This window comes from Gossypium hirsutum, chromosome D12 (assembly GCF_007990345.1).
Source record: "Gossypium hirsutum isolate 1008001.06 chromosome D12, Gossypium_hirsutum_v2.1, whole genome shotgun sequence".
Classification (NCBI taxonomy): domain Eukaryota; kingdom Viridiplantae; phylum Streptophyta; class Magnoliopsida; order Malvales; family Malvaceae; genus Gossypium; species Gossypium hirsutum.
Genome location: NC_053448.1, coordinates 55,939,843 through 55,965,821, shown reverse-complemented (window position 1 = coordinate 55,965,821; position 25,979 = coordinate 55,939,843). Strand labels below are relative to the sequence as shown.

Sequence of the window (25,979 nt, the reverse complement as noted above, 5' to 3'; positions counted from 1 at the left end):
TAATCTCAGTCGTTGTCATTTCAGAAACCCTGCAGCAAAGGATAGCCAATATTTGATCCATTATATCCACTACTTTATTATTATTATTTAAGGGACAGTTGTTTTAATGGGCAAAAGAGTGGGTAGGTTGTTTTGGTTTCAGGAGCTCAGCTAAATCCGGTAATTCTACTGTACTCTTTACTACAAAAAATATTAGGGAAAGCTTCTACCAGGTTACAAATTAATACCCAAAATTTTAAGGGTTCTTTTATAGGAATTTTGGTAAAGCAAATCAAATATATTAAAAATTTCAATGCAAAACCATAGAAATTTTGATATAACTTTATAAATTATGGTATACTAAAATGTTGAAATAGTTGAAGTATAGGACCTTTAAGAAAAGTTTTAGAAATTTTAGTAAATTTTTAGACTGGGTTTGGATGAATTCTTTTAAAATTTTAGATAGTTTTAAAATATTAGCATTTTAAAATTCATTACTTCAAAATGCTTGCAATTGTAATTACTTTGTTTGAATAAATATTTATTTTATGAAAAATCAGGTTATTAGAATTTTAAAAATTAAAATTAATTATAAAAGAAAATAAAAGAATCAATAAGGGTATCATTATAATTGTAAAAAAATTATAAATATTTAATAAAATAAAATATTATAAAATATATATATATAAGATTTAGATAAAAATGGTTTAGGAAAAATCCACCCATCCCACCTTAATATAATTATCAAAATACTCTTTGTATATAATATTAGTTTAAAATATATGGTAATAAAATTTATATTAATATTTGCTGTGCTAACAATATTAAATTAAAATAAAAATAGAATACTTTTAGAATAAAATAATATTTAAACAATGTAACATATACTATATTATTTTATTCTAGAGCAGATATTACTTACATTAAATATTATGTTATATATATTTGCCGTATATTTAAAGGCTCTGAAATGGTAAATGAACGCTTTATGAGAATCTATTGCAAAAATATTTTTAAACTTATTTTTGAGGTATATATGCCATTTAACATCCTTTTTTATTTTTTATAATATAATTGGGATGGGAGTTATGAGAGCGTTACCCATGCTTAATTTAGTATTTAAGATACCCTAAAAGGTGTGTCAACACAATTAATGGGTTTTCCTGGTTCAACATCCTGCCAAAATAGTAGCTTAAATGGAGATAGCAGATAAAGGCTTACAAACACACATCTAGTTGACTTAGGAGTTTTGTATGTATATATATTAGGATTTACTGATAATCAATGAAATCAAAATCATTTCTGGTCTTAGGGAGGAAAAAGAAAAAGGGAAGAGTAATACTATTAATCTAGCTGTGTCTGTGTGATGACAGATGATGCTTCAGGTATAGGCTGTGCAATATAAAACTCTAAGAGGTACAAGAGACTCAAATTAAACAATAAGTCAGCACAGCACCTACCATTGTGGAATATGAATGAATGGTAACCAATGCTTGAAATCCCAAGAAATATGCAATTTAAAACGCAGGTACGTCGAGGAGGGCTTCCTTCTAACCAATCTGGACCAATCATCTCATCATTGTTTTGCCTACACTCATCCCGCTTCACATCAATTCGGTATTTGCTTGTAGCATCTGCCAACGAATTCAATGCACTTCATTACTTAAATATCTAGTAAAAATCACTAATGCTGATGACCAAATATCTTGGTTTCTAATGTTATGATATATTAGTTTTGGGGTCCAAGCATAGTAATGAGAATCATATTCCTACTCTTGGTTGAGCTGTTCTACCAAGGTTATATGGTCATGATAAATGAATTCCGAATGTTACAAAAAAGAAGCCTAGAATTTAATTAGAGAAAACAAATCTTGTAAATTTCACATGTCCTTTTCTAATAAGGTAAGATGCAAGTAGGAGAAGATATATGCATACCAAAACTTCTGCAAAGCCTTTCCTAAACTTTCACCATTTGTGTCTCAGCTAGTGAGGAGTTAAGGTCTTCTCGTGACTGTGATCTCCTACTTTGCAGCCGCATCTGACTTCTGTGAGGGGACCAGAATGAACCCACGCTACTATTGTCAAATTGCATCTGACCCAAGCTACTTGAGGAATAACTATGTGAAACACTGCTGGTTGATGGGTACAAGGAAGACTCAGTCAGCTGGATACTGCTGCCAAGATTATGTCCCAAGCCAAATGGTGTTTGTTGACTACCATGAACAGTTGGACTTAGTGGCATCTTAACTCTTCCATCCCCTGTAAAAGAAAAAAAAAAAGAGAGGATATTTCCTTCGCAGATAGATTGAGGATCATAGAAACAATCATAATGAATCCAAGTAATCAGAAGTGCGTTAGGGCCACAACATTCAAGACCCTTAGAGTGTGTTTGGTTGAGTGAAAAAGTATAAAAATAGGCTATTTTCCGTCCTATTGCATAAACACAAATAAAAGGAGAGAAAATGAGAGAGGGATGCGCGTTAGTTTAAAATTATGCATTTTTCAAAAATTTCATTTTCTTTCCTCTCATTTTTCAACTCTACCAAATAATGAATAGAAAGAAAATTATTTTCTTTCAATCCACCTTATACTACCAAGCACAGCAATGGGAAGAAAAACAATATATTTTCCATCTTTCTATTTTTCTACTCTTTCAATTTTCACCTTCCAAACTTCTTTCCACTCTACAAGCAACACTTTACGGTGAAGCTGTGGATCATAGAATTAAAGAGCATACATGACATAAATTACAAGGCCCATATACTGAACTAACACCCAAGTTCATTAAAAGTATGTTAAAGGGATCCTGCAGTAAGCAAATTTAAAATAGTATCCCTTATTTGCCGACATAAATAGCTGAGGACAATATCTGATCCAAATTACTGTGTCCAAAAAATTCCTTGAAACTGAAGAACTTTTGAGTGCTCAAAGATATATAAAGCTAATGCATATTTAGAGTACCCAAGTAATAAGACACAGGAGACTGAGAACTTCATCATCATTCACATGCATGTCCTGAAAATATTGGAGAGGCATCCATATGAACAGTAAGTTCATAAGGCATGCATCATTTTAAAAATCTTACAAGAAATCAGCATCATTGCTATTCTAGCCTGTTTTGGAGCATTTTGCACGAGGCTTTATTCAGAACATGTTTGAGAGGATATTTCTCTCCCATGGAAAACAAAGCAAGGAAAAGTGGCAGAGTTATGCCCTAAATAATAGGTCATAGAAGAGATCTTACCAGTGTTCATAGGGCTCCAGCGCTTTAACCGGAAAGGAGATGGTATATTAAGGACAGATGTAGATGCACTGTTATGCCGGAAAAGAGGAAGATATGACCTCCGGAAAAATCTTGGCGTCCAATTACTAACACATGATAATGCACATACAAGCAAAACCAAAGACATTAAAAGAATGGCAATAAGAATCATTGGATCAATCTTGGTCTGCAGTATTTGATATCCAGGGAGCGCTAGTCTGCTTGAAAATGACTTCCCAGCTTCCAACAGTGCAACACCCATTGTCCATGTAATACTTCCAGAACCAACGACAAGTTGACTGTCAGAGATGTGCAAGCCCTCTCTCAACAGTGATACTATATATGGTGCTCTAAAGCAGTACTGTTCAATAAAGGGCTGTGGAGCAACGCTCTTTTTGGCTACTTCCCAGGGTTTTTCACAAAATTCCCTACCCTTCTCTAGTACATCATCAAGTGCAGCTTCTGGAGACAAATTGAAGAACCGATATACAACAAAAAAACCAGATAAAGCATAGAACTGGCCATAAGGGCGAGGCAAGCTATCTGGAAGTGCACATGGTTGCAAATCACAATCAATACCTGGGTATAGAGTCGACCATTCAGATAAATTGACAGAAGCTTTGGCAATTGCACTGCATTGCTCCCAATTTGGAGCACCAGTAAGATGCACAGGTATTCCAGATTTCCCCCCTTTGTCCAAAATTTTCCCTTGAACCAAAGGACTTCCAGTTTCTTGACCTTTTGAAGCACATTGAGAACAGATATATTGTTCCTTGTAGCCAGAGTGCAAGCAAGGATGTTTAATTTCTATCATTCCATTAACCAGATTGGCATTGGAGCCATCTGGAAGGCTCCTTAATAAACGAACTACAGACTTGTCAAATGCATCATTCAACCCATAGCCAGAAAGAGAGTAAGCACTAAGGTGATGCGTAACCACTCCAATTTTAAGGTTTAAATTGGTTTCATTATGTTGGCGGTGCTCATTCTCAAATGTAACTTGTAATGATGATCCACCCAAATCAAGTGCACCAAATGTTGCCTTCTTAAGAGTGGCTCCCAACATGCTTGTGAGATAGTTAAGAGCTGTCCACCCAAGGTAAGCTTCCTCTGTCCCAGTGATAATCTTAACCCACTCTTTCTGGCACAAAAAAGGTGAACGCTTTAGTATTGACCAGGCATTTTCCAGAAGCCATTTTGAATCAGCATTGGGCAACCTGCGAACTCCAGCTGTAGCATACAGGAAAAGACAAGTATTCTTATGCTCACGTTCAGGAATTTGCTTCTCTGCCCATGAGATAAGTGGGTTTAGTGCAGCTGCTAAGCCCGATTTATTGTGCACCAACTTATGAAGCCCAGGCTCAGTTTCCATCCTATCATAAGCTCGTCCACTTTGTGTGCTTGGTTTTCTAGAAAGACCTTCTGTTAATGATTTCATGACAATTGGCAGACTACCATCATTCTTGTGGCCAATTGAAGCCTTATACACATAAACTCGAGTTCCAGTACTTCCACAATCAAGAACAACATAGAACTTGGAGGCTCCCCTAGACCAATTCGAATAAATAAACATGCAAACCATGTATGTCAAAAAAATTAACAAAACTAGGCACAAAAGAGCCATGATTAACCGCACCCACTTTCTCGTTAGAAATGGAGTTCCACTGGGCAAACCCTTCTCCTTCGAGAAACTTGCTGCAGCATTTTCTCGCTGTAGAGGGGGTTTCGAATAGCTCATGCTCTTGTCAATTTCAGAAATAAGATTAGCTGCTTCTGGATCAAGACGGCGATATGATGAGAAATCTTGGAGTGATGCGGAGAGGCGCAAATTATTTTTGATTCCAGAGTTAGCAAAACCAAATCCATGGGGCAAATTTTTATCTGGCTGTGGTGACAAAGTCGGCGACATCTATGAAGCTGCAGAAGACCGTGTTGCAGATAAAAGCTTTGATGCACCAGATATTGCTTCTGCAATTCTACCAAACACCATTAATTCCATTTTGCATACAAACTACAACAACTTTTTACCGGGCACATTTTGTCAATGTTGAAATTTGTAATTTACCTGCTGTGCTGCTTGAATACTAGCTAAGACAGCCAACATCAAACTTGCAGTCGCATTGGAATCGAATTCGAAGATTACATTGATTGGGAAAAAAGTCACTGGATGAAGGTATCACAAAGTAACAACCCAGCAGTGATCATGAATCTTAATGGCCAAAATCCAATGATAGAAACCTAATCAGCGGCGTACACGATACAAGTCAGCAAACCAAGACATCTAAGTTTGACACCTTGATCAATAGGGCAAATGCAGAACGTATTAAGCAGCAATGTTTATTAAATTCTGGGGTTCGTCCCAAAACTACAAAATTGATGATTTTAATACATCTAAAACAACAAACCCAAAAAGCCTGCGGCGCTGGTCACACACAAACAAACATGGGAATTGCAAATCGACAAGAAAATGTAAACGAAAATCATGTTCATATCGCAAAATACATTCACAATGTTGAGGTGCGCGAAGATAGATTGATCTTTAATAAAATTGTAAGTAAGGGACTAAAACCGAGTTTGAAGAATACCTGCAGGCAAGCGTTGAGAGCGGCAGTTCCTCAGATCTCTGCCTCGTCTTCACAATAAAAAAGAAAAACCAAAACCGTTTAAAATCAAACTGTCAGTTGGGGATTCAGTATCTCAGATCCAATAGAAAACAGAAGACTTTTGGGCCTTTGGGTCTCTCTTCTTCCTTATTTTCGTTCTGGTTTCTGTATTTCACTATTTCTTCTTCTCCTTATTTCATCAGGAAACAAGATTGCAAAAGGTTACGGCTTTTTATTTATTTATTCTGCCTTTCCCACTTTTTTTTTTTAATTTTATTTGTTTAGTAAGTTTTCAATTTCTAAGAAATTAGTTTCTTTGTATTTCCATTAGTTACTCTGTCTTCTTCTATATTTTCCACATTGACCCCTTCAAGTTGTTGTTAGTCAATTTCTCCATCACATCTATTTTTCTCTCCTTTATTTCTTTATTGATAACATTTTCTATCCTTTAATTGTATACTATAGTTTTTTTATAGATAAATAAGTAATTTTGATTGATAAGATTGTTTCTAATAACAAATTAAACCTAATGGACTTTTTCTAAAAGATATAGTGTTTCAGTTTTATAATCTTTCATTACCAAACCTTACAACCTACAGTTTGATTTGATGATTCATTTTTCTAATTATGTTTGTAATAATTATAATTCAATTTGATTTTTTTTAGATAAGTTAATATCACACATGAATGTATTAGGTCTAAAAAGAATGGTTCAAATAGTTGAGTTCTTTTGTGAAATACAACGACCCGGACATATGATGAAATGGATAAGATATTTGTAGATATGTAATTAACTTGAATAAATTAATTATTCTTTTTGTTCTTTCTTCAACAATTTCCAATCCCTAACAGATCTCTCAATAGGATTTGAACCTAGATGAAGCTCTGATCATTTATTAGAGAAAAAGGAATAAATACATTTTATAAGACTCCCAAAAAATATCTTTGATTTCTTCCAGGAGCAAATGATTATTCATCCACTTCTCACATTCTATGAATAATCAGGATATTGAAGAATATCCAAAAAGGTCGATTTCCAAAGGTCTATGTGTTGGAGAATTTAAGTTTTTTAAGTTACCCAAAGTCCAGTAAGTAGTAATTTGGGAAATTCACATCCATTTAAGAGTATTTATTGTACTGAAGTGTATAAACCATTCAAAAAAAGAAAGTTTTCCTACAACAAATTTAGACAGCATATAGGAGTAAACTTAAGTTGCATGTTGAACATGTATTTAATGAATCTCACTTTTGCCATGTACCTGAGGAAAAGAGAATCATACAACTTTACATCACATTTCATTACAGAGTTAATCACTGGATTTAGGTGATAAAACAGATGGTTCGGAGAAAACGCGTGCTCTCTGGTACGGGTTCTTGTTAATTGATTCATCTTTGTGAATGAGAGGTTCGGAGGACCGAACATTCTGAGGCATCATTCCTTCTGCGCATCTTTCTCTGTAGGATGCCCAAGTGACCGTATACAGACCGGCAATTATTAGAAATCCCCCAATAACACTGTCACCACATACGAAACAAAACCAATTTAAGCACTCTTTTTGTACTAGGTGAGAGATTAAGTTTTAATTTGTAGTGGGAAGAAGAGACAGAAGTAAAACCTTCCCAAATAAATCGAACTTCCGAGGAAAATTCTCGACAGAAAGGCTGATGCTGCAGGTTGAAGTGGATTATAGAGAGCAACTAAAGCAGGCCCCAAGATCTTATTCGACCACGTCAGGAGCCCGTAGTTAAGAGCTGATGCTACAACTCCCTGCCAAACCCAAACATCCAATGAGAGCACAAGTCAGTTTAACGATATTAAAGCATTATTTAATGGTGCTTCTGCATTTTATAAAAAAAATGGGAGTGAAAAAAAGAACAGAAAACCAAAGACCTATAGCAAAAAGAAAAAAAAAATGCCAAGGAGACCCCTTCTACCATCATTTTTCTTGAACTTTCCATATTGAAATTATGCCTACATTTCCTAACTACTTCTTTCTCCGAGAAATCGTGCACTTCCCTCTTCTACAGGGAAAGTGCCTTACCACCTTTTATAGTAACTTTTCTTAACACTTACAGAGCCTTGTCATTAAACTAGCGTATCAAGTATTGACCCAGCACATATCAAATAACATTTCAAACTCAGGTAAACCTAGAACTTTGATAGTGGCTACTACTAAATGGACCTGCAAATTTTTAAGATTTGAGATAATATAAAATCCACAAGAAACTTACAGCATACACAACAGCAAAAATCTCAGACCGTGTCAGATTCCAATCTGTTGACTCATTGGTGAAAAAAAATGCTGTTGCTACCATCAATATAGCGCCAAAAAAATAGGAAAGCGCGGTGACAGAAATATTGGCAGGATACTTGGCTAAAACTGGAGCCTGGCATTGTTAGAAACAGTGAAGTTTCAGATAAACAAGTATTAATAACAACAAAATACACAGGCAAAGTTTTATATTAAGTTACAATTCAGCACTATTATTCATGAAGTTTAATATAGTTGTTAATGATGAAAATTTGTAAGAACCACTCCCATACTACTTGTGGAAGCAATTAAGCAAAAGATAGAATTGACCAAGGAAAGACAGCCAGAAAGCATAAAAGATGGTTACTCCAGGAAATGATTAAAATAGCCATCACAAAGCATTGAAATGGACCCAAAAGCATTTGAAATGCTGAAATTGAAATCACTGCCAGATGTATGATCAAGGCTAAATAATAGCTTCCTGAAGATATTGGCTATAGACAAGATGATATAATCGTATAATCTTAAAGCCTCTTAGAGGAAGGGATTGGATCAGGATCACTAAGAACCTAACGAGTTATATATCAAACAGGTCAAGGAACGAAGAGTGGCAAACAAACCTCAAATCACATTCAAGACCACAGAGGTTATTTCCTCTGTATTTTACTCGAAACAGATTTCTTCTGAGTTCCCTCTGGCAAATAAGATATGACATTCATCTACCACAAACAAAGAACAATATTAACAGGAAAACTAGACTTGCTCTGATTCATTTTGCATGGAAATATGCCATACCTGAATGGCCAGAAAAGCAGCCATGCATATACAGTTCCCTATCAAGCATATAACTCCAATATGCCAAGGGTCAAGTCCAAACTCGAGAAAACTAGACATAAGCCATCCAGCAGGCTCTGGTTGACCCCTGGCACTTATGTCATTTTGCAAGGCAAAGTCTCCATTCGACTGTCCAAGCAAAGCTGGACCACGAAACAGAACCATTAATATTGCACCAGAAACACAGATTAGGGTACCTCCAACCTTTGCTTGACCTTCAGTTTTGAGCAAATTCACTCTTTCTGTACTGTAGTAGAATGTCATACAAATTATGGCAAAAAAGTAACAGATATAAATATAGAAATTATATGAAATCAAATAAAATTTAGAGAAAAGAAAAGCATATAAAGTTGTGCTGTTACCCCATCATTACGGCTAAGAGAAATGTAAAGACTGGAATTGCAGGTTGAATGGCAGCAGCATAAGTTGGATTTGTATAGCTTAGACCAATGAGAAATAAAAGCTGGTTCCCAAATATCCTATTCCAATTAACCAAATCCAAAAAATGTTGAATATAAGGAAGTTTCACGAGGCACAGTCCATGAAATCAAATAGGATTGGAGTAGATATGTAAGACTCACCCAGTTAACCCAAGGAAGAAGAATGTTAGTAGGAGGCGTTTAGTCATAGGAGGTCGAATCCTTCTGCAGGAAAAATTGAACAAACATGACCCAGAAGTTTGATTCTCGATCCAAGCAACCATAAAAATATGTTTACAAATGAAGAGTTGCTGCTAAACGTACCCAGCAGAGATGCGAGATTAAAATTGACTAAAAATAACATGAAATATTTGCAAAAGTCAAATACAACCCAACTAAAGGCAATCAAATTAGCTGTGGGTCTAGATGGGAACAGATCGATCAATGATCTAAATATTAGGTCAATCATAACTTGGAAGAGATAATTAAATCAAATTGTGGTTTAAACAATGCATAACCAAACGTTAGAACAAAGAGAGAAAATAAAGGACCCAATTTGTTTTTCTTAATTAGTAATAAGGATTGCAGAGTCAACCCCAGAAAAATGAGATGGAAGAAAAAAGAGATCATACTTTTCACGAACATAGGCGACGGGGGCAAGAAGGGAGAGAGCAAGAAGATCACGGAAGACGCAGAAGACAAGCTGGTTGACGCCAACATTGAGAGCTACTTTGGTAATTACATGATAGCCTCCATTGAAGAGTTGAACCAAAGCCATGGAAGCATGAGCTTTCCATGCTTCTCTCTCGAACCCTCCATTCATTCCTGCCTTATCCTTCCTTCTCACTCCAAACACACAGCAAAGGGATAATTAAATCAGGAATTCCGGTGAGTTGGATTATGAAAGTGGGAAAGCTGTATAACTACGTCAGTATATGACGGGGTTTTTGGTTCGTGTTAGGTAGCAAAACATAAGGGTGTCTGAAAAGAAACAAAATCTTTTTGTATAAACTAATGCTACCCTTGGAGCTTGGTTTGCCGCCTGTTTTTTTTTTTTTTTTGTCCGGTTGTCTAAGATTTTGGTCTGGTTCTTTCCTTTCGCAATTTTGCAAATTTAAAGGGGTCCTACTCTCAAATGAAAAATAATTAGCGTCCTTTGGAGCAGGAAAATAAAAGGTCAATTTTGTCTATTAGTCCCTCTATTATGCATGAGTTAGATTTATTCTATATACTTTTCAAATTCTATATTCTTCGATTATCTTATACTACAAATATTTTATTGTATATGTAATATCATGACATAATACTAAAAAATATTTTTTTAATTAATAAATTTAGCGATTATTATTCGAGTCAAATTTAAAATTTACAAGGTACAATAATTAAAAACAATCAAATTAAAGATTATAAACTAAACCCATAACTTAGTATTGATAGTAAAATTGTAAAAAAAATAAAAATAAAATTAAAAATGATGAAATTAGAGTATAAAATTAAATCTATAATTCGTGCATAACAAATCGGTTCCTTTGCCTCCTAAACAAGTTATAGATCCAAACATTTTATTAAGGAAAAGTCATTCATATAATTCATCATCCTTCTTTGAATGGCAATAATTCGTTGACTAACTACATAATTTCTTCTCCCTACGATTTGTAGGATAATAATAAATAAATAAAATAGAGGAAAAGTTGTAGTTGGGGCGTCAGCTTCTGTGTTGGGTAGGAATGTACCAAAGACTAAGAGGGACCTTTGACCTTTCTATGGATTTGTACTTTGTATCTCTACGCTTTCTACTGTGGGCTGGAGCTGAATGTAATGTATTCAATCATAGTGTAGACTGTAGAGGATGTGAGAATCTATGCTTTTAGTTAAAAGTTTATTTTCGCTTCTTAGTTTTCCATTTCATCTGAGATTAATTTCAACTATGAGTTGTAGTGTGTTGGTTATTCATTTCATTATTTAATTATGTGGTTAGTAATTTATTTATTGTTCATTGGAATGAAACACATTTCATAGTTAGTCGTTTATCTCTTTGAAAAGCACTATCGATGGTAGATACCCTAGTTACCATTAAAATCTTAAGTTCAACTGATTTATATTGTAAAAGAAAAATAAATAAAAACTCATTTGAAATACATGTAACTTTGCTTCCTACAACCCGATGAAATTGTTTCTTTTATATTATTATAAAAAATATTCAACGCGTTACTAGTAAAGTTTTTAGACTCCACAAACATGATTTTAAGGATTATACACATTCAATTTAGACTATATTAAAAAATTAAAATTTAGAAATTTAAAAACAAACAAACATATAACATCATTTAGACTTTGCTTGTGGAATTAAAATATTCTACTAATAATATATTAAATACTAACTATATTATTATTTGTCTTGTATCATATGGGTGTGAAATCTAAAAGTTGAGTACATTGTAAGAATCATTTTTTAAATAATACACTTTATATATACACACATGGGTGAGATTTATTAAATTAAATTCGGCAGTTGATTTTTAAATTTGAAAAATTAGTTGACTTGTGATACATTTTGGGTGTGATACAAATATTTTTGAGTTGAGATGTCTTCTAGCCGAAGAAAGATTTATTTCTTAGTTTTGAAACACACTTTGAAACACCTTATTTTGGGTTCGAGAGCATAAGTTAGGGTCCTTTTAGTAAAGACTGGGTGAATAGAATTTCTGTACGAGATTATTACGAGAAATTACAAATTTGGGGTTTTAATTCAAATTTAAATCATATTGAGTTAGATTTTTAAAACTTAATTTTGATTATATATGAGCCTTGTATTTATTAAGTTTTTTATTTTTATTTATTCTGAATTTTATGATATTTGTAGGCAAAATTATCACTTACTGGCGTGAACACAAAAATACTTCCTATTGAACGCACTTTTGAAAAACATTTTTTAAATAGTAAAGACTTTACGTTAATATGTTGTAACTTTTGGTTTGATAGTTAAATCTTGTTATTTTTATCATTGACTAGAGGTGATCATGGATCGGGCCGGGCCGGGTTTAGAAAAAAATTCGGCCCTCGTCCTAGGCCCGGGCCCGGCCCAAAATATGGACTTAAAATTTTATCTAGGCTCGGCCCGAAAAAAATTCCTAAGCCCTGAGCCCGGCTCGGCCCAATCCGGCCTATTTTTTTAATAAACATAAAAAATTTATTTTAAAAATAAAAAATAAAAAAATATTTTAAAATAAAAAAATAAAAAAAATATTTATTATATATTCAGTCCGGGCCAAAAAAGTGGTGCCCGAGCCAGGCCCGTTTTCTAAACGGGTCTCGTTTTTTTGCTTAAACCCATATTTCGGGCCTATATTTTTACCCGAACTCTCCCATATTTTGGGCAGGCCATCGGGCTGGACCGGGCCACCTAACCCATGACCACCTCTATCTAGGGGTGAGCATTCGATCGAATCGAATCGAATTGAATAAAAAATTTTCGAGTTAATCGAGTTTTCGAATCTCATTTTATCATCCTAACTTTATTTGAAGTTTTCTCGAATCGAGTCGAGTGGGATGGAATTCAAATCTAATCGAATCGAATATATTTGTTCGAGTTAAATTTTAAAAAATAATTTTGGGTCCTTGTAACTGTTGTTACCCATCGTAATAAAATTTGTCCACCTTAATCAAATTTTTTATTAACTTTCATCACCTCATAATTTATTTATTAATTTTTTATATACTGGTTAGCTTATTTGTTTGCTTAGTTGTTTCAATTATCTTCAGATTCTTGTCACTATGTATTTTGGAATTAAAAAATATATTAAATATAAAAATATGATTTTTTAATAAAATTTATTTTAAAAATAAAATGTGAAATTGATACCAATATAAAATTTTAACACGAATATTTTATGGCATAATTAAGAATTCAATTTTAATATAAATATTCAATATGACTAAACAATTCAATAATATAAATAATATAAAATATGAAATTTAATTTAATAATATAAATAGTATATATAAATAAAATTATTACTATTTAGGTTTAGTGATTTTTTTTTGGATAATTTTAATTTTTTATTTGAGAGTAAAGGGTGAGAAGTAAAAGTTTAGGGGGAAAATAAAAAGTTTTGGGGAATAAAAGTTTGAGGGAAAGTAAATAGGGGGAGTAAAATTTTGGAGGGAAAATATTAAAAAAAAATTTGGAGGGAGGAGGGTTTGGGGTAGATGGGAGGTTGGGATGGGAAGAGAATAAAAGTTTTAGGGGGAAAGTGGGAGGGAGTAAAAATTTTGAGGGAAAATAAAAGGTTTTGAGGGTTTTTGGGAGTAAAATTTTGAGAAAAAGTAAATGGAAGAGTAAAATTTTGGTGGGAAATGGATTTTAGGTAGATTGGGGGGTTGGGAGGGGAGGAGAGTAAAAGTTTTGGAGGGAAAGTGGGAAGGATTAAAAGTTTTGAGGGAAAAGTAAAAAAGTTTGGGAGTTTAGGGTAAAAATGTAAAATATTATGGTTTGATATTCGAATTATTCGAGTTATTCGAATTATTCGAGTTATTCGAATTCGAAAACTCAACTTGATTCGAACTCGAAATTCGAAAAAAAATTCGAGTTGATTCGAATAACTCGATTCGTTTAACTCAAAATTCGAATTTCTTTTTGATTTTTTTGAGTCGAATCGAGTTTTGCTTACCCCTACCTCTATCATTGACCCATGTTCTATTCTTGTAACAGTCCGATTTTAAGCCTAGTCAGAATAGTAGTTTCGGGACCACAAATCCAATGAGGAAAATTTTATTTCTTATTATATTTTTATGGTCTACAATTTCACGGAAAGATTTCATGAAAATTTCGCTCGAAAATTTCGACGTTTGAGCACTCAATTTAGTCAAAAGGGCTAAATTGTAAAAAGTGCAAAAGTTGAGTTCTAGAAGCTAGAGGTGTCAAATTGCTATGAAATTTTAAATTGGAGGTCCTTAAATGGTAATTAGACCATTGGTTATGTTATGGACAAAAATGGACATGAAATAGGTGAAATAGGATATTTTTAAGTTAAGGGTATTTTGGTAATTTGGTAATTAAAACAAATTAAAAAGATAAAATATGGCCAAAATCATCTTCTTCTCCATGAGTGCTGGCCGAATATCATGTGGACTCCTTGGCTAGGGTTTGTTCATTCTTTCAAGCTTCATGGTAAGTTCGTTCTAGCCCCGTTTTTCTTGTTCTTTATATTTTTAGAATCTCGGTAACTTGCTTAAGCTATTTCTATCATTAATTCGAGCTAGAAATTATGTTTGAAAAATTACCCATAGATGAAAAGTGTGAATTTTGATGTTTCATGATAGAATATGAAGTTTAGAATTATGTTAAACGATTTTCAGCGAAAACGAGTGAAACAATATAATTGTTAAAAATTATTATTGTTCATAAGTTCACTTTAGAACAAGAATTTGATGTTTCTATAGAAGGAAAAATTGTTCAGCATGTCATAAAACATAAGAAAAAAGAATAAAATTTAATTTCCGAGCCTAGGGGTAAAATCGTAATTTTGTAAAACTTTAGGGGCAAAAATGTAATTTTGCCAACATGTGATTTTTGGACTGGATTGAATAATTTGAGTGTAAAATAAGTTAAATGTGTTATTATAAGTCAAGAAAGGCAAGGAATTGACTTTGATTAGTGAAAAAGAAAAAAATGAGAAAAAGTGAGAAATTTCCCGATTGAATATTCGAAATAAAAAAGGGTACAAATGAAGTGACAGAAATGATCACATGTGTGGCATGGACTGTGTGTAGGTCACTACGTGTAAGTGAAAGAATGGTCACGTGTGTAGTACTATGTGTAGGCTGTGTACCGGAATGAAAGGTCGCATATGCAGTACTATGTGCAGACTACTATGCGTACCGGATAGCTTCGATCACGCGTGTAGTACTATGTGCAGGCTACTACGTGTATCGGATATTAATGGTCACGTGTGTAGTACTATGTGCAGGCTACTACGTGAACCGGAAAGTTTGATCACGTGTGTAGTACTATGTGAATGCTACTACGTGTATCGAATGATAATAGTTAAATGAGTAGTACTATGTGCAAACCACCGAATGTTCGCTATTATACTGACATGTTTAACTGGATATGAGAAATTGCAAACCAATAAGAATATGTGATTGAAACGCGATGAGTTGCAAAAGAGTCACTGGAGTGATGAAGTTTTGTACCGTGCTTACAAAATAAATTGTTATAGTGTTATGTGAATGAGTGAATTTGAAACAGAACAGATTTGGATAGTGACAGTGACGTTAGTTTGAAAATTCACCAAAAATTATAAGAACTGAGTTAGTGGTAGAGTGAGATATGGAATTAAATCTTAATGAGTCTGTTTTTACATAAAAGAAGCAGAGCAAGCAAAAGAGTTATATATTTTGAGATATTTGAATTTTAGTGGGGTAGGGTCGGATTGATTTTGGAATCCCCTATTTTGAATTTGTAAAATAATTCAAAATTGTACAAAAATAATTATGAGTTATAATTTATATGCTTAGAATTCTTAATGAGTCTATTTTCAAAGGAAACAAACGGAAATACCATCCGAAATTTGTACAATGAGATAATTCATTTTTAGTGAAGAGAGGTCAGAGATGTTGAGCAGTGAAACAGGGGAATCTTTAAAGAATAAACGGTACTAATTGGCCTACTCAAAAAATCTGAAAATTTTATGGTAAGAAGACATGTGAGTCTAGTTTTGGAGAAAATTAACGGAACTTAATTTGGAGCTCTATAGCTTCAGATAAAAATGATTTAGTGACTCTGACTCAAATAAACAATTTTGAATTTAAATATAAGTGAATAGTGAAATTATGTATAATGCTAATTAAGCATGTTTTATACATAAAGGATGTGGAATGGAGAGGAGGAGGAGGATAATAAAATGTATGAATGAATTGTGTATAAATGGTCATATGCCCGATTATAATCGGTAAATGTTAAATTGAATGGTAAATATGTATTGATACTGAAGGACTATTGCGGTATTGAAAAGCAATTGATCAAATGTTTAAGAAATTTAGTCATGATATTTATATGTGTGAAAATAATGATATGGATGATTATATCATTGAGGTTGCATTGATTAATTCGGTTTATGTGATAGAAATGTCAAGAACATTTGTCTTTGATATGTGATGATCATGTAATGCCATGAAAATTTGTTTATTTGTGTGGTTTAAAATGTATTTATATATTTTGTTATATAACTTATTTTTTAATCTATTTGACAAATGATAAAAATTAATTCGGTTACTATGTGAGGTGAATTATGATTTGTGAAGCATATCTATATTCGACAATAATGGATAAAATATATTTATGTCATGGATGAATGGTTAAAAACTTGGGTTAGTATAAAGTGTATATTTAGTAAGGTTTGTTGGAAAAGAAATAACAGGTTTTGGTTTATATCGATGTAACACCCCTTACCCGTATTCCTTAACGGAATAGAGTATGAGGTATTACTAATTTTTTTTTATAAAAAAATTTCGACAGCATTTCTGCTTATTTTTACATAAAACCCCCTGCAAGTTTTCAAAACACAATTTCAAACGATTTCAACATTTCAACCAATTGCAGATATATATGTGTATACACAATTTATCCATTAATAAACACCAACCTATTAAACCGAACAATACTATATATACATATTTATACCACATTACATAAAGTCATCTATACATGCCATGTTTCAAAAGTGTTGATTGCCAAAATACCCAAAAAGTTGATGATAGTGTGGATGATTTCCTGACTTCGTCCAAGTTTCGAACTGGCTGATGTCACTATAATCAAGGGAAAATACAAACGAGTAAGCATATAGCTTAGTAATTTCCTGACTTTGTCCAAGTTTCGAACTGGCTGATATCACTATAATCAAGGGAAAATACAAACGAGTAAGCATATAGCTTAGTAAGTAAACATATGACAAGTAAATAAATTTTTCACAAGATTACATAGTGACATAATTTTTATCACACATAAATTTCATTGTTTGCTCAATTTCCAGCAAGCTGTTTTTCTGCATCACAGTCGCCAATTTATTTTTATCTAAAGCTAAAGGGCTCAAAATTAAGTTCCATAAATTTTCACCAAAACTAGACTCATATACCTTTCCACCATAAAATTTGCACAATTTATGGTTTATCCAATTAGTACAGTTTATTCTTTAAACCTTCCCCTGTTTCACTGCCTGACAGTTCTGACCTCTCCTTACTAAAATTTACTTATCTCCCTGTAACAAATTCAAACAATGTTTTCGTTTCTTTCTCTTAAAAATAGACTCATTCAGGAATCCAAGCATGTAAATTCCAAGCCATAATTATTTTTTTTACAATTTTTGGTTATTTTCCAAAGATGGAACAGGGGATTTCGAAATCAGTTCAACCCTGTCTCAAAAAAATTCAAATATCCCAAAATATACAACTCTTTTGCTTCCCCTTTTTCTTTCATATGAAAATAGACTCATTCAGCTTCAATTTCATATATTACTAAACTTTTAATTAATTTCCCACCATTTATAGTTATTTTTCAAAGTTTCCCAACTGTTGTTGTTCACAACAGTTTTGTATTTAAATTTGCTCTTTTGTAGGTTTGATGTTTCCTTCCACCTCACACATGGGTTGATTAAGTATCAAACCCAATATCCCTCACATATTATCGTCCACCTTATATATATTCACCTTTCCGATTTTCCCCTGTTGAACACTCGGAATGTTGTCCGTTATCGATGGATTCAGCACTTAGCAACCACCAGTGATTCGGGGAATCAGCACTTAGCAACCCCTTTCACATTTAAGATACGGTGGGATCAGCACTTAGCAACCACCAATGAGCGGGGAATCAGCACTTAGCAACCCCCTTTATATTCAATGTACTCTGGCCTATTTCGAGTGTTCAACCGAAAACCGTGTTTTTCAACACTTTACCACCTTTCCCAACTTCACCACATTTTTAGCATCTATACCAAGTATTTATTCTATGTTCAATTAAATCTCAACATATATTGAATAATATCAAAATAATGCATTAATTCACATTTTTACTTACCTCGGTGCAAAATATCGTAATTTTGCAATTTACTCCACGACATTCTCTTTTCCCCGTTTGAGATTATCTTCTCGTCTTTCTTGATCTATAATAGCAAATTTAACTCATTAAATGTTCACATTTATTAAAATAGTCCTCCCACCAACTTTTTGAAAATTTTCAATTTTGCTCCCAAACTTTTGCATATTTACACTTTTGTCCCCAAGCTCGGAAGTTAAATTTCATCTCTTATTCTTATGTTTTATGACATGCTGAACATTTTTCCCTTCTATGACAACATCAAATTCTCACTCTAACACACACTTTTGAACATTAATTATTTTTACCGATTATGTCAATTTACCCGTTTTCGCTTAAAATCGCTTAGCAAAAGGTGTTTAACATAATTTATAGCTTCATATTCTACCATAAAACAACAAAATAGACATATTTCACCTATGGATATTTTTCCAAATATGAACCCTAACATGAATTATTGCTAGAATAAGCTAAATTAAGCTACCGGGACTCCAAAAACGTAAAGAACATTAAAAACGGGTCTTGGAATCACTGACTATTGAGCTTGGAAGCTTAAAAACCCTTACTATGGCTTCCCCCTTGCTGATTTCGTTCACCATGAAGAAGATGAGCACATTTTGCCATCTTTTTCCCTTTTTAATTCTTTTTATTACTAAATGACTAAAATGCCCCCATTAAAAAAATCTATTTCACCCATTTCTTATGTCTATTTTTGTCCATCAATTAACTAATGGTCTAATTACCATATAAGGACCCCCAATTTATAATTTCATAACAATTAGACACTTCTAACATGTAGAACTCAAGTTTTGCACTTTTTACAATTTAGTTCTTTTGACTAAATTGAGTGCCCAAACGTCGAAATTTTCGAACGAAATTTTTACAAAATTTTTCCGTGAAATTGTAGACCATAAAAATATAATGACAATAATATTTTCCCTCGTCGAATTTGTGGTCCCGAAACCACTGTTCTGACTAGGCCCAGAATCGGGCTGTTACAATCGAATAGAGAAAATTTGTACTATCTTTGTGGCTAATTTTGTTAGCTTTGTGGGAGATGAATGGATAATGTATATATATGTGACAATTAGCTTACTAGATAGTGAGTAATTGATATATTACATTAGTTAAAAAGGAAAATTTGACGATATGAGAATATGTAATGATACAGATAAATTCAGGTACTCAGGACGAATTCAACAAGTAAGTGAAAATTTATAAATTCATACGACGAGGAAGTGAAAGATTGTGAGTATATTTAGCCAAGAAAACCCTAATTAACGACTCGAGAATAACAACTTGAAAGTTTTAATTTAGATGAAATTTTACAACTTGGTTTACTACGCTTAAAAGTGTATATGTTCTGGTAATACTTCGTACCCTATTCCGGCATCGAATACGGGTAAGGGGTATTACAATTCCCCTTTGATGATATCAAATTGTTTTTAGTTTTTTATATCTTTAATATTTAATTAATATTTTTAACTAATAAACAATTTTTCAAGTTTTTTTTATTTTATCTAAAATTATTAATTAATAAATCTTTTATTTATACAAACAAAATAATAAATATGCAATACAATGAAAATATTACATATATATCATTATATTCAAAATATTTTAAATTTTTATATATTTTTAGTGAATATAATTTTTATATGTCAAATATTTATTTATTTTTCATCTACATTGTGGGTATGGTAAAGTATAATATTTGAAATGATTATTTTTATATGTGAAATATTTCAAATACACATGCAAAAATATATAATGCTAAAATTTGCTACACTCATGATATGGATGGAAAAATAAATGTTCCACATATAAAAATTATATTTACTAAAAATAATTATATTTGAAATAATTAATTGAATTTATAATATTAGAATTTATCATACCCACAATATAGGTGAAAGAACAATTATATTTATATTAGAATTTATGATACCCACAATATAGGTCGAAAAGTAAATATTTGACATATAAAAAGTATATATAAAATATATATAATTAGTTGATGTTTTTAAAAATTAAAATATATTTAACATAATGTTATATATATAATATTATCATTGAATAATTATATATTTATTTTATATAAATAAATGAGTTATTAATTAAAAAATTTTAAATAAAATAAACTTGGAAACATTAATTAAAAATAAAAATATTCTTTGAACAACATGAGAAAAATACAAATAAAAAAGGCTTGAAAAAAAATATGATTAGGAGGATAATCAAACTAAGGGTGGGTTTAGATGAACGGTGGAGTGTAATGCGGTACGGTGCGTTTAGCTTACTTTTTGCCTCACGTTATAGTATTGTTATAGTATATAATCTCATCGTCACTGCTGTTTTTACACTAACTACAGTTAAACATGCCGATTGCCGCCCATTCAAACCCACCCTTAGGCTAACAAGGACAAAAACACTAAGATTCAACCATTAGGCCAAGAGTTAAGACACATTAAATAAAGCATTTTATGTATAAAGTGTTTTTAAAAAACGTGTCTCAAAGCGTTTTTGTCTCCATGTCAGTAAAATCAACTTATTTCTTTAAATATGCAAAAATTCGGTCTATATCCTTAATTTTTCTTTGAAATCGGCATGTACTAATAATTTTATTATATTTTAACTTATTTTCAGTTATTTAGAAGTTTTATATTTCTTAGTTAACAAAAAAGCTTAATTCAACTAGAACTACTTATTGTTCAGCTTAATTAGAGTTTAAGTTTACTTAGAAATTTTATTTTGATTCAATGAACTAACCTATATAAAGACATCTTTGTTATTCAATGTATAATTTTTTTTATTTGATTAATAAATCACTATTTGGAGTATTTTATTTTGCAAGATTCAAAACTATTTTTTATTAAGAAGATCCTTTTAACTTAATCTTATTCGAGATTTTGGTAAAGTTTTTCAAACTCTGGGTTGCTCATAATTTTTTCTTGGAGAATCGATTGGAGCCATTAATTGAATTTGTTGGGAAAACTTTTCCGAATAGTTCAACCAGACACTTATCCTTCTATTCATCTCCATCAATTTATCTATTTCATCTTCCACCATTTAATTTTGTTTTCTTTATTTATTTTTCTATTTAATTTTTGGTTTATTCACATTCTTTGTTGTTTCTCATTTCTTAGCTTTCAAGAAAGCTTCTAAACAAACTCAGCAACATAGGAAGCTCTCTTCTACTCAATTTTGGATTTCTTCTCTAAACCGATGCCAAATTTCTTTTCTTTCTTTCCTTTGTTTCTTTTTATTATTCACTTATTTTTATTGTTTTTCTCATAATCTTTATTGCGAATTTTAAGTTTCACAATTAGATTCTTGCGGCCCAAACCATAGGATTCAGTCTAAAGTTCCCGAGTCGAATCGAGGCTTTACCTTCGAAACAACTTTGAATTATTTTGGGACTTTTGGGACCAGCGTGCACCCTTTTATCATTTGGTATTACATTTCATGCCTCTTGATATTTCTAAACTCATGCTTCATTTGTTTTCTTGCTCAAAATTTTTTGGGTGTCTCGAAATTATTTTTACTTAGAAAAATTACATTGATTAATTCAATAAAGGGGCAACCAACTTTATTTTTACTTGAAATTTTAACCCTATACTAATGGCACTAGATTATAATGAAAGATTATTTCCAATCGAAGAAAGTCGAAAAATAAAAAAAATTGAAAAAATAAAAAATATTTTGTGGTTGGAGTTTATTGTCCAAAATTTTTGTGTCTTAAATTCATTAATTTTAGAGGCATTCCATAAAATTTCGTGATTTTAGTATGTTGGAAACATTAAGAACTAAAAATTCAAATTGTTTCGTAATTTTTCGGGGTTTTGAGTAAATCTGAATTTTTCTTTAATTTTTAACCTTAGGGTTTCTTTTGTTTTTCTTTTCATGCTAACTAATGCATTTTCTTTCATTGTGTTAGTAGGAAAGAGAAGTTGCATTCTCCTTGGCTTCTTAGAGCTTAGGATCTTTTTGCTAGCAAATGACCTCCCTTAATCTTGAATATATTTTTAGTAAAATTGAAACTTTGAAGATTAATAAGTTTTGGATTTTTTTTTTGATCCTTAGAGTGCTAATCCTTTTTTAATGCTGATGGTGAGGGATTTTATTATATCACTTTACTTATGATTGTTGTGATTCTCTGGATTTTCAATGACGAAGCTTGTATTCGTTTCAAATCTACAAGAACTTGCTCACAATGCCAATTAATTTTCTATTGTTGAAATACATTGGTGTAATAGAAAAATCTATATTTTTCTCTAATATACGTACCAATGATCTTTAACATTTTGATAAGAAATAAAAACAATGTGAAGGAAAGACGAGAAGGAGGAGGGCAACACTTAAAAGTGTGTGAACCATAAGTGACATTTCCCATATTAGTAACCTTCCAACAATTAATGATATTACAGTGAATTAGTTGAGTATCTCTTGTTTAGAGAAATAGCTTTACCATTTATAAATGATTAACCTGCATAGTCCCTCACAACCTCTTTCTAGGGTATATACCCATCAAATGCATCAACTCCAAACTAGTTATTGTTTAAACATTCGCTTTTATCTAGGGCCAAAAATAACATTCACTTTATCGATGAAAATGGTATGAAAGTATCATGGAGGGTTTTGTATTAAAAATTAGATTACATTTTTTCCTTTTTACTTAAAAAATATACAGATTAGTTTTACCAGAAAGACCAGTTTACTTTTTAATCTAATGTATAAGGATTAATTTATTCATTTTTTTGAGTAGAGTGAGTAGAAAGAAAGTTAGAGTTGTGTGACCCAAATTCTAAGAGATTGCTTGCAAGTCAAGTTAAACAAAAATATATTTTCTTTCTAGAAGATTTAGTATTTATTAGTATAATATATTTAGCATTTATTAGCATAGTTTATATGACTTACTAATTTAGCCTATAAATAGGCTCTTTTACATTCTTAAAAATATACACCCATTAGATTAGAACTCATAACACATTTAGAGAATTTTGTGTTTACGTTTTTTGGGTTTTTTGTTTTTCGGGTTTTCGGGGTTTAGTTTTTATCTCCATCTTTTGTACTCTTCGTTCTTTTGCCATTATAGTAAAATTATCATTGCCCGTGGTTTTTTATCCTCTTTGGATGGGTTTTTCCACGTTAAATTTGTGTGTTCAACTTCTCAATTTCTTCTACTATTTTTACTTGTTCGTTACTTAATCGGGACGATCCTAACAAGTGGTGTTGACACCATTTTTTGGATGAAAACGGGGTCGACTTGGGTTTTGAAAAAACGGGAGTCGCCACCAATCCTTTTTTATGAGGTGTGATTGGATCACCTTGAAAAGTGGTTGTTTTTAATAAACGGTTTGATTTTATTAAAACAACAAGTTTGGTCCATGAAATTCAGAAAAATAGGTTCGGGAGTCGGTTACGTACGAGGAAGGATTAGCACCCTCGATACGCCCAAAATTGGTACCTAGTTGATTACTTAATGTCTTAGTGTCGAAGAGTGAAAACTTTGAAGAATTTAAAAATACGATCCTTGTATTAGAATGTTAAAAATTTTCGGGAAAAGGGGGCATATTTCACGTTAATCGAGGAAGAGAATCATATCCAGTAAATTAGGACACAATGTCTCGAATTCTCGATGCGCGAATGAATGCCGAAAATTTAAAAGGTATTTAGCTATCTCGAATTTAAAAAAGAGATCACGACCAGTAAGTTAGGACACGATCTTTTTTATTCCCGAGATCATTTAAAACTTGAGTTTGAAAAGATTCGTGTACTTAAATTTATCGCGAAAATCGAAACCCAGTAAGTTAGGGTACGACCTTCTCGAATCTAAACGCGAGATTTTGTTTATTCAAAAGTCATAATTTAAAAGGATATTATGTTATTTAGGTTAAACAAGAAATCGAAACCCAGCATGTTAGGGCATGTTTTCTCAAATTTCCAAACGCAAAATATTGCCCTATTTTCGAAATTTCCTTTTGAATGATAAAGAGTAAGATATTTGAAGTAAGCATTTATCTTATTTAAAAAAAATGATAAAGCAATCTAAATTGGATAACTATGTTGGGGTTTAATTTACAATACAATGACGTGAAATGACGATATAATAATAATCATGGATAAAATTACGCAAATGTATAACAATAATATGAAAATGCAAGTAAACTAATTATGGAATCCACAATGACAATACCCACTCAACATGCATTATTTGAATACTAGTATTAATAATTAAAGGCGAATAAATCAAGTAACATATATAACAATTTCAACATGAATAGCATAAGACAAATTAGAACAAATAAAATGCAGGATAGTTTTTAAAAGATAATAAATAAACTTTGAACAAATAATGTGAAAAAAGAAATATTTAAAAATATATATATATACCAAACAATTTTAAAATACTACGTATGAAAAATATTTAAAATGAGTAAAATGTATGTACATGTAGAAGCGTGAAATGAGAAAACTTTTAAAATGGATTATAAATAAAACATAAAAACAAATAGCATGGTTGAAAAGGTACAAAATAATTTTAGAATAATTAGTGTATATAATACATTCTAACATATATAAGATAAAATAATATATTATGTACTTAAGATAAATAGCTACAAAAAAAATTATATCATATAAAAGCTTAAAATAAGTACATAAAAAAAAAGGAAGAGACATGTTTTTTTAAAACAAAACAGTGAACTAAAGTAGATAATGTGCATATATATGTATATATTTAAAATAAATAACGTATATAAAAAAAACTTGAAATAAATAATGATGAATTTAAAACAGTTTACAATAATAATATAAGAGGAACTCTTAAATACTATAAAATAAAAACAAAAGCAGTTTAAAAGGAAAAACCGTACATATAAACCAGAAATGGGGGCTAAAGGGGTCAAAGGTATGATTGAAACCAGAAATAAAATAAAGGGGATAATTAAAAATTAAAAGATGGAACGAGGGACCCGATTGAAGCAGACACGGAATTCGCAGCCCAAATTGAAACAAAAAAAAGGTTAGATTGCACTTCAGCGCAAGGTGAAGGGACCAAATGCGCAAATTACCCATTAGGGCAAGAATGCGCAGATCCCCTTCCTTCAAACGGCGCCGTTTTACAATCACCATAAAAGCTAAAATTTTACTCTTATTTTTTCTGCTGTTTCATTTTCTGCAAAGAATACAAAAGAATAAAAAAATAAAAAGGGGCTTCCCCTTCTCTGCTATTGGAACCCCACCGTCATCCGCCGCATCCCCATCGCAATGCCACCGAGGACAGTGGCCGGAGTCATGCGGAACAAAAGGGGTTCTCAACCCGAGCCCAGCAAAACAGGTAAGAAAAAAAGAAGCCTTCCCCGTCCCTTCTTTAAACTCGTCTCCGGTGACAGAGAACGGGACTTCGGCGAAGAGACCGTAGCCCAGGTGAGTTTTTTTTCTTTTTATTATTATTTTCGAATATATGAAGAAAAAATAAAAAAAATAAAAAATAAAAATGCAAAACAAATTTAAATAAACACTTCAACAGAGAACCAA

General features: G+C 31.9%; 2 protein-coding genes across 4 annotated transcripts; both read right to left on the bottom strand.

Moving 5' to 3' along the window:
• Nucleotides 1-1,295: 1,295 nt before the first annotated feature.
• On the bottom strand, nt 1,296-6,154 carry LOC107947363 (probable apyrase 7). 3 transcript variants are annotated; one of them, XM_016882006.2, is made up of 5 exons: nt 5,827-6,154; nt 5,307-5,479; nt 3,224-5,217; nt 1,915-2,238; nt 1,296-1,613 (listed from the first exon to the last, which is right to left on the bottom strand). In XM_016882006.2, the coding sequence occupies exons 3-4, from the start codon at nt 5,148-5,150 to the stop codon at nt 1,937-1,939; spliced, it is 2,229 nt and encodes a 742-aa protein (XP_016737495.1). In that variant the 5' UTR covers nt 5,151-5,217; nt 5,307-5,479; nt 5,827-6,154; the 3' UTR covers nt 1,296-1,613; nt 1,915-1,936. The 3 variants fall into 3 exon arrangements, with proteins under 3 accessions (XP_016737495.1, XP_016737494.1, XP_016737496.1); XM_016882005.2 differs by having other exon boundaries at nt 3,224-5,209; XM_016882007.2 differs by having other exon boundaries at nt 3,224-5,209; nt 5,307-5,535; nt 5,827-6,139.
• Nucleotides 6,155-7,047: 893 nt separating this feature from the next.
• On the bottom strand, nt 7,048-10,456 carry LOC107947362 (WAT1-related protein At4g19185). Its single transcript, XM_016882004.2, has 7 exons — nt 9,982-10,456; nt 9,512-9,574; nt 9,293-9,409; nt 8,892-9,177; nt 8,077-8,232; nt 7,461-7,612; nt 7,048-7,359 (listed from the first exon to the last, which is right to left on the bottom strand). The coding sequence occupies exons 1-7, from the start codon at nt 10,170-10,172 to the stop codon at nt 7,152-7,154; spliced, it is 1,173 nt and encodes a 390-aa protein (XP_016737493.1). The 5' UTR covers nt 10,173-10,456; the 3' UTR covers nt 7,048-7,151.
• Nucleotides 10,457-25,979: the final 15,523 nt, after the last annotated feature.

What these genes read in the sequence shown, in the direction of transcription:
- LOC107947363 (XM_016882006.2), bottom strand. Translation starts at nt 5,150, where the DNA reads ATGTCGCCGACTTTGTCACCACAGCCAGATAAAAATTTGCCCCATGGA. An exon ending in CTGGAGCCCTATGAACACTG is followed by an intron (nt 2,239 to 3,223) that starts GTAAGATCTCTT and finishes TTTCTTTTACAG; the next exon opens with GGGATGGAAGAGTTAAGATG.
- LOC107947362 (XM_016882004.2), bottom strand. Translation starts at nt 10,172, where the DNA reads ATGAATGGAGGGTTCGAGAGAGAAGCATGGAAAGCTCATGCTTCCATG. An exon ending in GTCGCCTATGTTCGTGAAAA is followed by an intron (nt 9,575 to 9,981) that starts GTATGATCTCTT and finishes TTTTTCCTGCAG; the next exon opens with AAGGATTCGACCTCCTATGA. An exon ending in TTCTTCCTTGGGTTAACTGG is followed by an intron (nt 9,410 to 9,511) that starts GTGAGTCTTACA and finishes TAATTGGAATAG; the next exon opens with GATATTTGGGAACCAGCTTT.